General features: G+C 39.3%; 1 protein-coding gene across 1 annotated transcript; it reads left to right on the top strand.

Moving 5' to 3' along the window:
- The first annotated feature begins 1,491 nt into the window (after positions 1–1,491).
- LOC311507325 (transmembrane protein 230-like) lies at positions 1,492–11,668 on the top strand. The gene is made up of 4 exons (XM_084571627.1): positions 1,492–1,727; positions 4,682–4,796; positions 5,589–5,711; positions 10,605–11,668. The coding sequence occupies exons 2-4, from the start codon at positions 4,695–4,697 to the stop codon at positions 10,743–10,745; spliced, it is 366 nt and encodes a 121-aa protein (XP_084427753.1). The 5' UTR covers positions 1,492–1,727; positions 4,682–4,694; the 3' UTR covers positions 10,746–11,668.
- The last annotated feature ends 2,196 nt before the right edge of the window (positions 11,669–13,864 follow it).

Below are 13,864 nucleotides of genomic sequence, written 5' to 3' on the forward strand. Positions count from 1 at the left end.
TTGTCTGTGCTGGAAGCTAATATTGTATTTAAAGGCTTTCAATCTGGTTTCAGACAGGTCCACAGCACGGAGCCTTCCCTGCTTAGGGTTGCAAATGGTCTTTTAATGGCTGCTGACAATGGCGTGCGTTCAGTCCTGGTACTCCTGGATCTTCAATACACAGGATTATGTATTGTATTAAACAGGCTGAGATATGGGACAAGAATATCACATCAACCCTGAGACTGGTTTTCCTCATAGTTGTCAGATAGGAGGTTTTATGTTTCTGTGAATAATTTTAAATCATCTGTATGTAATATGAGGGTGCCTCAAGGGTCAGTTCTAGGATCTTATTTTCTTTGTATATGCTTCGTCTTGTAGACATAATTTGAAGGCATGGTGTCTTATTCCACGATACTGAGCCCTACCTGCCCGTTAACATGTCAGATGTGGGAACCCTGTGCTTTGAGAAATAGTGAAAACTGGATGAGGAACAACCTCCTGCAGATTAATTCAAATAAAACTGAAATTCTTGTGACTGGACGACATCAGTTGACAAAGCAAGTTTTAACCTTAACTGGTTCCCTCTGCAGCAATATCACTCCTTTTGTGAAAAACATTTGGTGTCCCGTTGGACCTAGGATTTAAGTCAGTAGTTTTAATCGCATCTGGATTATTGCAACAGTCTTTTAACAATAAATCAATTTCACAACTTCAATAAGAACCAGGAACCAGGTTTTAGCAGTTCTCCACTGTATCCCAATTGGTTTTGTGCCCCTGGCTGTATAGCTGACCTTTTAGCACCATACATGTCAGGTCATTCCTTGAGATCCTCGAGCAGAGGTCGTTCCCATGGCCCGGATGAAAACAAAAGGAGACAAGGTGTTTCAACTTTGCAGTTAGGGCCCCACAGCTATGGAATGACCTGCCTGAGGAAATCAGGTTAGCTGAGTATCTGATTGCCTTTAATTATCTCCTTAAAACATACTTTTATTTGCGAGCCTTTCCTGGTTTTAATTGAGATTTTAATTGTATTCTGTTAAGTTTTATTGTTTTTCTTATCTTTGTTTAATGTGCCTGTTTCTAAAACTAATTTTTTTAGTTCACTTCGTAATGCTAATTTGTACTATAAGTACTATAGAAATAAATATTATTATTATTAGTTGTAGTATATAGCCATTTCCTCTGCTACCCTGATAGTTTTGGATGTTTTGTGCAAAATTGTAATTGTATTCCAGAAAAGTTCAGTTAAATATTAGGATACTAAACAAAATAAATTCATTAAAACACTCTTTGACTGGGTAAAACATGAACTTACAGTGTATAGAGTGTGATATAGAATATGAACAATAACAATCCGATATGAATAATATGAGCAATACAAAATAAAAGCTAAAATAACAGCTAAACAAGCCATTTTGGTCGTGTACATGAATTTTGCTGAAATTGTTATTTTTACCTAAGTTAAATATCTCTATCCTTTTTTATTATCTGCCGTCTATTATCAGACTGCACGTGGGCGGAAAACTTAACGGGACCGAAACAGGACGGGATATATGTGCGCATGCGCTGTGACGGAAAAACAAGGAAGTTGACGTAGTCTTTAATGAAAACAGTTGCAGCAGATGTGGCATCGTTATTTCTTACTGTTGTTGATTTTTTTGTCCCGAGTATCCTATGTGGCACCGCTGGGGAGCAGTCTGAGCCTCATAGCGACATTTATGGTTGTCATTATACATCCACGAAAGGTAAGAGAGGGAGGAGGAGAAGACACGAGTTTTACATAAATGTATTCCCGTGTGTCAGTTTACAGTTGCTAGCTTTTGATAGCATAGCTTACGGGATGCTAGTGCTCCAGCTAATTAGGTAGCGTAAGTTACTGCGTTGGCTTGAACAACCAAACTTAGCTCCTCACTTAGCAGCTAACTTTTGCATTTTACTTGTTTGCTAGCATCAGTGGGCCGTTCTCAATAGTGTAATGTTGCTGTCAGTCAAGGGCCACATGTTGCAGTGATTTTAGATTGTATAGATAAGTAAAGGATTGTGAATTTATGTCTTAACTTTAATTTCAGGGCATGATACACAAGTCCTCATCTTAATGAATAATGGACAAGTAAGGGCTTTTAGGCAAACAGGGAAGACAAGATTATAGAAATACTGATTTTACTACTCCAACAGGACCCCATCTCCCTTTAGAAAGATACTTCATTTCTCTTATGTATGATTAAGTTATATTTTAGAAATGATTCCTCCCTTCATTCTTCTATCTTCAAGATGCATTTTCAAATAAACCCCTTAATCACTTTGTATTTATGTAGTATTCCCAGCTCACTGTATTGATCATTTAAAACTGTCAAATTATTATCAAGATATTAAATGTAACAATGTATCAATCAATCAGCCCGTGAGTCATTAAAACAACCTTCTGAGTTCTTAAAAAGTGTTTATGCAAAAGCTTCTCTGTAAACCAATCTAGGTAAATAGTAATAAACACTTTGTATGTTTATCAGTAATGCAAAGCTGCGTGTTGTCTTCAGATAATTTAGTAACGGCCTTGAATGGTCCTATTAACAGTTCATCTAAATCCACAGTATCCACAACCTAGAATAAACCTAGAGCTTTGCTCATCACAGAGGCGTCTGTGGATGCGACAGCTGTCATCCAAATAATAGCATGTTTCCTAAAGCTCCTCCATACTCTGTGAAGGCAGGAACAACAATTTTTATTCATGGATTTAGTCTCCCCATGAGGTGGGGGTGGGGACTCGAGTGCAGGGATGCACCGATCCAAAATCTCCTCCACAAACAAAACTCAGGCCTCGAGGAAGATCAGATCACACGTGAAGTCACACTCCTCTGAGTCCCTCCAGGGAAGATTGGTATTATGGAATTTTTCTTGTTCCTTTCTCCTGTCTGCGGATGCTGCATTCAGTGAAGCAGTAGTAGTAGCAATTTATGAGTAAATAGCTGTTATTGACACTAACTTGCTTGAATTGAATTAGAAAAAGACACAGTAGGAGCTGGAGGTTGATATAAATCTCTCTCAACAGAGACATCATTTGAAATGATTGGTCTCTGGAGTAGAGAGAAAGGCATATATTTAATCAAATAATTCACTCAGTCTCTGTATCGAGCAGGTTTTGTAGAAAATTGGAAAAATGAAAGGTTCTCCAAACCTTTTTGCAGACATCTCTGTTCACTAACGAACACTTCAAACTGAACCAATTCAGTGACCTTGCCCTAAATGAATGCTAACTGGAAAGTTGAGTCAGACGTGGTCTGAAATGGTCTGTTCCCTGTTTATATGCTCAAGCAGAAGTGACGCAGTGGAAATGAAAAGAGGGGATGTGTGTGTTTTGCTCAGTAACCTCTCGTCTAATTACTCGGGCCGTCTTTTTAAAGATGTGCTGTTGCTTTTTAATAACTCTTTTCTCCATAGCAAGGTTGCATGGCAACATGTATTGTTTGAAAGTGATTTGTCAGTCACAATAGAGTTGTGCAGAGCAAGAGATGTTTTAATGTCACTGTATGCATTGGGCCATTGTGGACACTTGAGAAATCAATGAGAAAACCTGCTGTGATTTTTATGCGCCTTTTACATCGAGGTGTCATCATATTGTGTCATCATATTCCTTCATTTGTTCCTTTATCTGTTTTATTGGATTAATCAAAAACAGATAGCCCTGTATCAGGACCAGTGTGTGCCATTGTTTGGAAGGTTGCCACGACAACTGCTACAACGACTAATATGGATAAAATGGATTTTGTGCTTCATATCGATTGTATCAAATTTGGTATAGTTGCAGTTGAGAAGTTTTGCAGCAGGTTCATTCAATGCCAAATTCTCCGATGAGAGATTCCAACTCGGGATGTCCTGAATATTTTTTTTAGGCTTTTCTGGTTCTACACTGTGTAGCTATATTAAGTACAATAAACTTCCAAATCAGTCCAATAATCTAGTGTAGGCCTACAGTATATGCTTGACGTAGACCTTTCTGCTTTGTGCAAAGTAAATACCAGTAAAGAAGCTAAAAGTAGAATGGCTCTTATAAAAAAAAAAAAAAAACGGGGTTTAAAAAGAATAAATAACCAACTAACCAACTGTTTACATGGACACTAAATAAAACAAGCTGTCAATAAGAATATAACTTTTTTGACGTTCGAAGTGTTGTTTTTTTTTTACGTAAAAATGTAATATTTTTCTACTGAACATATCAGCAAAGGTTTTCACCACCATTCGCAATCTGATTGAGGTGGTTACATGAGGCTTTTTTTTTTTTCTGAATGGGCTATTATTCTGATAATTAGTGGAGTACTAGTGTGCATGCAAATGTAACCACTTTTTCAGATGGTATCATAAGGTTGCAGTTGACTGTCTGATTCACAGTTTTCATTGGGCAGAATATAAATTCAAATCATTCATATTTCACTGTGACATCATGACATTTATAAGGAGACTTGTACTTCAAAAAAAGTGTTTGTTTTTTTGTGTGTTTGTTTTATCCATAGAGCCCGAGGTTGACAGTTTTGCAGCTATTACTAAATTTGGAAATGTTTTCCAACATAGAAATGTCAAGAGATAGCCTTGGGCTTGAGGGGTTGAGTGCAAAGCACCATATACTGTGTATTGATAAAGAGTGCATTTGACAATTCAAGGCTAACTATGAAGCTGATTACCTCTCTGCACCTCTCTTCCCTAACAGCTCCTATGCCATAATGAAGGCAGCTAGAAGCAATATGTTGGCTGCTGGAATATCCAGCAACAAGGTCAAATATTCACGGCTGGCAGCTGATGATGACGGTTACATAGACTTGCAGGTGAGAGACTTGTGCTCCTCTATGAATTGTTCACAAGCTGGTGATTGGGAAAACTTTTTCTACCGCAGGCAATTAATCTGACATGCATGGCGAGAAATTATTCCCCGGGAGCTGCTGCAGCAGTCATACAGTGCTGAGTAAAAGTGTTAGCAGTTAAAAGCAAAATGAGGATTTCTTTACAAAATAATGCCATGGATAGTATTTACTTGTCAATCCACTTCAAGCACTGACTGTAAACAGAATATAATTAAATCAGACTGAGATAATGGGACCACCCTTTGCATTTTAAAACGGCATCAGTTCTCCTTGCTGCACTTGAGCACAGTTTCTCAAGGTACTTGGCAGATGGTTTGTTCAAAGCGTCTTGGAGAAGTTGCCACGGTTCTTTTGTGGATTTATGCTGCCTCGGTGTCTTCTCTCTTTTCATGTAATCCCAGCCTCACTCCATGATGTTGAGATTAGTACTCTGTGGGGACCGCACCATCTGTTAGCGGATACTTTCACCCTCTTATCGCCGATGGTAGATGAGAAATGAATTTAGGAAAAAGTTTTGCACTGCACGGTTCCAGAGCAGGCATGAGATCCAGTCAGACTGTGTTTCTTTAACTCATTTTGAAATTTCTTTTTACATCAAGTGAAATTAAATATCAATGTATGTATGTAATGTACAGTATTATTTATGTGTACTGTGATAGCACAATCCTAAAGGAGAACTAAAGTTAAGGTACTATAATTTTTTTGACATACTAATAGTCCCAGATAACTAAATATCCTATGTACATCTGTTTACAGTTCAAGAAAAGTCCACCAAAGGTCCCGTACAAGGCGATTGCACTGGCAGTATTCCTGTTTCTCACTGGGTCCTTACTCATAATCTTTGGGGCCCTTCTTCTGTCAGGAACGATAAAGGTGGAGGTGAGTTTGGTCAGCTAATGTGATCAGATCTGTTAAAATAAAAACAAAATTTTTTATTTTATCAGATGGAAGTTGGACAGCAGACTATAGACTTGAATAGTATGTCTTGTTCTGTCCCCACAGTTAAGCATGCTGTTTTTTTCCTCAGTACTGTTTTTTTTTTTTTAGTGAGGCAGTAAATATCCTGCTGGGCTTGTTTCAGGAATATAAGCCTCCTGAAATGTATTTCTGACAGTGGTTGTCTAAGCTGCCTTCCTCCTACCTGTTCTGAGTCTAATTCACGTTTGGAGGATATATTTCAGTTTATATTGCTCCTGTCTATGAACTACAAGACCTTTAAATCGATGTTTTGTTTTTTTGTGTCTTGAACTTCAATGCCAACACCCGAAGGCCAGAATCTCTAATGTATCTGGACTTTACATCAGTTTACTCCAGTTTTGGAAGCATGCTTGTTTCCTTGCTTGTCAATACTTACAGAAGAAGATCGATACAATTCTCATATCTGTACTCAAAATGTGAAGTTGCAGCCAGTCACTGGTTTGTTCACCTTAGCATAAAGCCTGCAAATAGGGTGTACTGAGCAGCAAGCCTGGCTGTGTCCAGTGGTAAGAAAATCTGCCTGTCTGCATCTCTGAAACACACTTATAAACATGTTGTATCTATTTAGCTTCGTCAACTCAAAAACTAAAGTGGATTAAAATGAAAAAACACAAGATCACATCATGTGCCACACTAATTCTACTTTTTAAAATCTGGAGAGAGCAAGACATGAGATGTTATAAGGGAGAAACAAAGCACTTAAAGAATTCTCGTTAGAAATCTATACAAAACAATACAGTAACAGTACATGTGACAGGTGTATTACAAATATTTTGCCGCTAAGTTAACTATGTTCTTGAACTGGGGAACATATCAAGCCAATCGTAATGTTGCACTGACGAAAGCAAACAGTCGAGGATCTTGACAGTTTCAGGAGCAGGTGCAAACAGTTTTGGAAACAGTAAGTGTGCTTCTTGTTCTTCTTAGGTGAGATGTTAGCCAAGATAGCTGCATGTGAGAGTAACCAAGACAGCTGCTAAGTAGCCAGACTGTTTCCCACATTTCCAGCCTTTGGGCTAAACTAAGCTAAGCTAGCATGCTACAGCTTCATAGTTGCTAACAGACATGAGAATGGTATTGATTTGAGCACTTTTCACAAAAAGGTGAATAATTGAATATCTCCAAATTAATATCAAATGTATAATCTACAATTCCGATTCCCGGAATGTGCCACATGCCGAAGTGTCCTTGAGCAAGACACTGAACTCCCAGTTGCTCACAGTGCATGGCACTGGTGTGTGAAGGTGTGAGTGCTTGTGTGAGCGAATGGGTAGATGTGTCTGTGACTGTAAAGCGCTTTGAGTACCAATAGGCAGAAAAGCGCTTTATAAAAGTAAGGCCATTTACCATTACCATTTACCATTTACAAGAACACTTTATTAAATAATTCCTTAATGTTTTAATCATGGGGGATTGTGTTTACAAATGCAGTAAAAGATATACAATGTTTTTATTGTTCCAGTATACAGATGCTACTTGGTCTTAAGTTGTATGGTAATTTATTTTGACACTAGTGCCAGTATAATACCTGAGTTACAGGATTTTAGTCCTGTTCTATAAATAATGTGAGTTCCAGTGAATGATCAGTGGTAAATGTTGCCTGAACATATGCAGTACATAACTATAGCCCTAACCCTGGATTAAAATCTGCAACTTTCTGATCTGATTAAATCAGGATCAGAGAATGACGATCTGATCAGAGAATACATAAACTTGAATCTTTCCAGACTTTCAGCGCCACCTTTTGGTGCTTGTTGCTATGACAACACGTTCATCTGCGCTAATAAGGTTTTGCTGTTTAAACCTAGCCTACGTTTGAGTCTCATTTAAAGAGCCAACACAATCTAAAATTTCAACTCAAGCAGCAATTAAAACACCCACACCATAATTAATGTTGTCTTTAAATAGCTGTAATTGAAAAGCCCTCTAGACATTTTATTGTCCTGCCAGCTTTCTGTTAAGTTCTTGCTTTTCCTGGCCACAGTGTGTCGGTGTGTGTTTGAATATAACTAATGATTTCGATATTATATACAGTCAGGGCCCTAAAAGTATTTGCACCCCACAAAATTTTCTACATTTCTGCATAACAATGATTCAAAACTTCAATTGAACAAAAGTCCTGAAACTAGACAAAGAGAACCCAGTTAAACAAATGAAACAGAAGTATTATGCATTTGTATTTGTTTTTTCATGAAAATGTATCTTTTGTACATATCTTTGATGTGCGAAAGTAAGTGAACCCTTGTTTTCAATATCTGATGTGACCCACTTGTGCAGCAAGAACAGCAACTAAACATTTAATGTGACTTCTGATAAATTGTCTACAGCAGCTTGAAGGAATTTTAGCCCATTCCTCTGTACAGAACCACTTCAGTTCTGAGTTGTTGATGGGTTTCCTCACATGAACTGTTTGCTTCAGGTCATTTCACAACATTTCTATTGGATTAAGGTCAGGTCTATGACTTGGTCATTCCACAACATTCATTTTGTTCGTCTTTATCCATTCTTTTGTGGAACGACTTGTGTTCTTGGCATTGTTCTTACTGCAGGACCCAGTTTATCTTGAAATTCTGCTCACGGACAAATGTCTTGACATTTTCATTTAGAATTCACTACCAAAAATGCATTGGTCCATCAATGATGGCAAGCCGTCCTGGCCCAGAAGCAGCATAACAGGACCAAACAAGAACATTACCACCCTCTTGTTTCATAGCCGGGATGAGTTTCTGATGCTGTAATACATGTGTTGTTTCATCTCCAAACATGAGCTTCTCATTTAAACCAAACAATTGTACTTTGGTCTCTTCTGTCACATTTTCCCAATTGTCTTCTGGCTTGTCCACATGATGTTTAACAAACCGCAGACAGGCAGAAATGTTCTTTCCGGAGAGCAGAGGCTTTGTCCTTGGCACTCTACCATCACACCATGGTTGTTCAGTGTTCTCCTGATGGTAAATTCATTAACATTAACCAATGTGATAGAGACCTTTAGTTGCTTAGAAGTTACCCTAGGTTCCTTTGTGACCTCTCGGACTATTATTCATCTTGCTCTTTGTTGGTCAATCACTCCTGTGGAGGGCAACAGTGGTCTTCAATCTCCTTCATTTGTTTACAGTCTGTCTGACTGTGGATTGGTGGATTCCAAACTCTTAGAGATGGTACTGTACCCTTTTCCAACCCGGTGATTAACAACAACTCTTTTTCTGAGGTCTTCAGAAAGCTCCTTTGTTCTTCCCATGATACACTTCCACTTCCACAAATTAACTTGTAATCCTAGAGGTAAACATACTTTCGCACTTCACAGATGTAACATTGGGTAATTTTTCTGAAAAAACAAATACCAAAGCATAACATTTCTGTTTAATTTGTTTGATTGGTTTCTCTTTGTCTACTTGAGTAATTTTTATGTACAAATGTAGAATTCTGAGGAGTGCAAATACTTTTAAGCGGTACTGTGGCTTGGACTTCTCAGGTATAAGGAACCCTTGTTTTCGATTCTGCTTTCTTCATGACACCATGTGGGTGATAACCAAGCCTGCACATATTATATATTTTTAATTATCAGTAGGAGGTTCATGTGAATGCACCCCCCCCCCCCCCCAGTCTGATGATTATACTTGCATAAAATCGGATCTGACATGAAGGCAGCATCAGTATTTGAGCCGTCTGCTATACGTGCCAATTAGCCCACACAAGTTAAAATAGCATATCTAATACCAGGAGATTATATGAGGCTCAAGCAACAGATAATGGAGGAACTGAAAGCAGACATGTTTTGCGTCAAAGAAATCTGGTTTGTTACTTTTTGTTTCTGTGTGGTAGACAACATCTTGTGAACTGGAGCCATGCCAAGGACTTTAATGATTTTTCACACAGTCAATCACTGCAGTTAAAAAAATAAAAAGAAATGCAGACAATTTAACCCCTCAAAAGTAGCAACTAATTCTGAGATTAATCAGTTTTAGCTTTTAGCCTGAACAATAAAGGGTCAGTCTGCTCAAACTGGTGAATGGGAAGACATTGGAAATGAATGTTAATTCATACTTCATTGTTGATCTTGGAAAAAAAGCTTAACACTAGGTCATTTTATTTGCATTACTCCTTCTGGAGGATTTTATTTTTTTCAACTTCTTGTGCATGGAATTTGCTCAGTTCTCATGGTGACAGTTCAGTTGTCGTCTTGTGACCTAATAAGTGCAAGGCCGCTGTCATGACAACAGAGCCATCTCACTGACAGCTGAGGAGACTCCTCCTCCAACACACAGACAAATACAATTATTAACTCCTTATTCCTGCAACAAGATGATAGCCACGGACTGTGTGGCAGAAACGGTGAGAGCTCTACAGTGACTCTGTTGCCATCTGGTGGTGAAGTTAAACACCTCAGTCTGGAAGCTGCCAATGCCTCCTGGTGCTTTGCTGCCCCACAAGGGACATGAAACCAGATCGCAGACGGATGAATGAAGTCATCACATCTGCACGCCTCCTGAACACCCTTCTCATTTAGTGAGAGTTTATACTGCGCTGGCAGGCAGTGTGGAGATAAGTATGTTAAAGCATGATGAGTACATTAGTGCATAATGTACAGCACTGGGATACTTCCTGGAGCATGTCGTTATTCAATCTACTGTATTCAAGTAAATGATGTTTATCACACAGTTAAAGGGCATAATAGTGAGCACAGTGGGGTGATACACGTAAAGCAGATCAGTGCTTAACCAAGCTCGTGGCTAGTAAATGTACTCTTGTAACCACTCATCACTCATCTTCTCTTCTTCTTTGTTGCATTTCCAGCATCCAGACCGCACCATTCCTGTCATCATCATAGGGGTGCTCGTGTTCCTTCCTGGATTTTACCATTTGAGAATCGCCTACTACGCCGCCAAGGGTTACCGGGGTTATTCCTACGATGACATCCCAGATTTTGACGACTGAGACAAATGGCACTCTGTCTCAGACCCTTCTAGCCGCACTGTGTATCCTGAGAATATCGCCTGCTGTTTGCTTTCTGAATGTAGGTAGGGTTCTGCCGCGGAGGTTTGTTTAGGTGAGCACCGTGCAGGAGGGTTTTTATAACTGTATCTTGCTTTTTGTTAGCTCTGAGCTGTATTACCCTCCAAACAGAAACCTAACAGTCCTTAGAGACTTTTTACATGAAGTTTTATTTACAGAGGAACCAACACTTAATGAATAAAGAAAGCAGCTACTTGCCTGCAACAGTACAGCAACAGTTTGCTGTTATCCACCTCTCCACACATTTATGACCTGACAATGGATCAGTTGTTACAGTTGCCTTACTTGTAGAGTTCATGACTGAGAATCTTTGTGCTATCTGCACAGCACTTTTCTAGTGTATCTTAAAGAAATCTATATTATAAACATGGAACTGTTGACTATATGGTAGAAAACAGGAGGTTAAATATCACTTTAAGGATTGTATTTGCAGTACTATCAAGAATGATGTACAGTATATTTTGGAATGTATTCTTTCTGGTTTAAAGTATTGATCTTTATATATATTCATTTGGTTTCGAATATTTAAAAAGGATGTATTTTTACATGCACTTGCTTGATGGAAAAATAAATACAACTAGAAATCTGAAGTAGACTTTGAAGTTCCTCTGTGATGGTTGGTTACAGTTGGATTACGTCCTCTGGGATGTGTTTGTAATGGTTATGGAAATAAATTGTGAATCAAACCATAAAATCTGATTTGTGACACATAAACACTCAAAGAAGAAAAGTTTGGAGGTAGTGGTAACAATGGAAGGGGAAGGACCTAATCAAGGACACACACAGGGAGACTACGCTGGATGAAGTACTAAAAATCTGTTTAGAGAGACTAATTTACAACAAAAGGCGCTGCACAGATGAGTCAGGATAATCCCAAAACAGAGTCCAACAAAGTAATCCAAATACATCCACAAACCAAAACGATCAAAAGCACAAGGGAAGGGAAAACACAAGAGAATACAAGGAACACCAGTTAAGCCTCAGTGGAAAAACAGGTGAACTGACAGAGGACAAACAAGAATTATATATAAGAATAAAAAAGTACAGCATCCAGTCAGTTAAACATCTGGTGTATTGATCTGGTCAGTTAAGTAGCAGAGGGGGTTGTTAATCAGTTCCAGCTGCTTTGGTGTTAATGATATTAACAGATGCACTAGAAGCGTGTACCACCCAAAATATCAGCACCGTGAGCGCTGATGTAGAGAGGCAGATGTAAAAGGGTCTGGAGAAGCCGTAGAGAGTGGTATGCTGCCTGTAACATCGTTCAGCATGACTGGTTTAGTGGTGGGTCATTGGTGGTCTGGGGGGGGGGGGGGGGGGCACATCCATGGAAAGATGCGTAGGCCTCTACAGGCTAGAGGCACCCTCACTTCCATTGGGTATCAGCATGAAATCCTTGGAGCCATTGTCAGACCCTATAAGCTGGGGGGTCCTGGGTTCCTCCTGGTGCACGACAATGCCTCGGCCTCACCATCTGCTTGCATGCATGTCGGGCATGCATGCAAGCATGTGGGGGCCATGCAAACAACTGAGTAACATTCTGAGCTGCTGCAATGAAATTTCAGCGACATGAACCAGCCCGCCGCATCGTTTTTTCGCTTTCAGTTCAGTGTAGGTTGATCATTTTCATTTCCATCAAACGTGGCAGCATCCTTTCATTCGTAACATCCATCATTATAGACATCCGGCATGATGTTTTTTATTTTTTATAAATTGTTCCTTTGATTTTTTTTTTTTTTAGCAGTACACACAACAACAGAAGATGAAACTTTCAAAATAAGACAATAAGAACCTCAACAGAAGAAATGTCCAAAACTCAGTGACATGACAGAAACACACAAAACAGACAATAAATAGATCCAGAACTTTCTTGTTCTTCTTCTCCCTTCTCGAGAATGAATTAAATAAACCACATATAAATTTTTATTTATTGTTCTGAGAGGAAGAAATCCATTCTGTATCATAAGTATTATGGCAATATTCTCGCAAACAGAGTGAGGGTTTGCCTGTTTGGAGAAAAATGCCTGGGCTTGATGGCTGCACCACGAAGCAATGAAAAAAACAGGGACTTTTTTTTTTATTATTTGTTTCTGTTACCACTTAATGGAGGGGTGACATATATGTATGTGCTCCAAAACATTATTTTTTACACATAATGACAGTGAAACGTCGTAATAAACACATAGATACAACAGGTGGAAGTCCTCTCCCTGTTTGCCGCCATCATCAGGTAAAGGACACCCTCTTGTGGTTACCGCTAAACTGGAGACCATCAGGGGGATTAAGACCTTAAAAATCTAAAAATCAAATCCACGTTTCATCCTCTGCCTGCACAAACAAACGCAGTCATTTGCTTAAACACCAAAGAGCTCAGGGGGCTGCGGTGTGCAGGCTTATTTTGAAGTGGTCCGACTCTTTTGAACACAACAAGGAAGCAGGAGCGGATGGAGGGAGGAGGAGGGGGAGGACGGACTCATCCAGGGCGCAGCAGAGTGCGTCGATGCCTCACCGTCACCTGTACGTGAAATGAACACCTGTTGCCGGTGGGCTTTTAAAAAAAAAAATAGCGGTCATATTTCAGGTAGTTTGCAGCTCCTCAAAGGAACAAGGACTTTGTCAGAGCCCGCACAAACAGACGCACAACTTTGGACTAAAGGATACACGCGAAGGAAAATGTGTTTTTAGGAGGAAATACCAGCGGCTGTCACCAACCGAGCTACAGGTAAGATACGAGAGAGAGAGAGAAAGATGTTAATGATTCTTCTGGAAGTGTGTCTGACTTCCAGCAGCTTTAAAGGGATGAGAAATTAACGCTCAGAACTCTTAACTGTGTGAGTGCGAAATTACGCCTGAATCCTCTGAACTGTGTCATGCATTTAAACGCCGGTAATGAAGTTTCTATGGGGGGTGGTTTCATCATAATGCGCAATGTGAAACTGAACCCAGGAGCAGGCTTTTTCTCAGGACAAGCTCAAGCAATGCAAACTAGGTCTGCTTTTATTATTTACGGCCTGTGTGCGCTGCTTTTCCTACAGTGGCCA

This window comes from Chelon labrosus (assembly GCF_963514085.1).
Source record: "Chelon labrosus genome assembly, chromosome: 22".
NCBI lineage: Eukaryota > Metazoa > Chordata > Actinopteri > Mugiliformes > Mugilidae > Chelon > Chelon labrosus.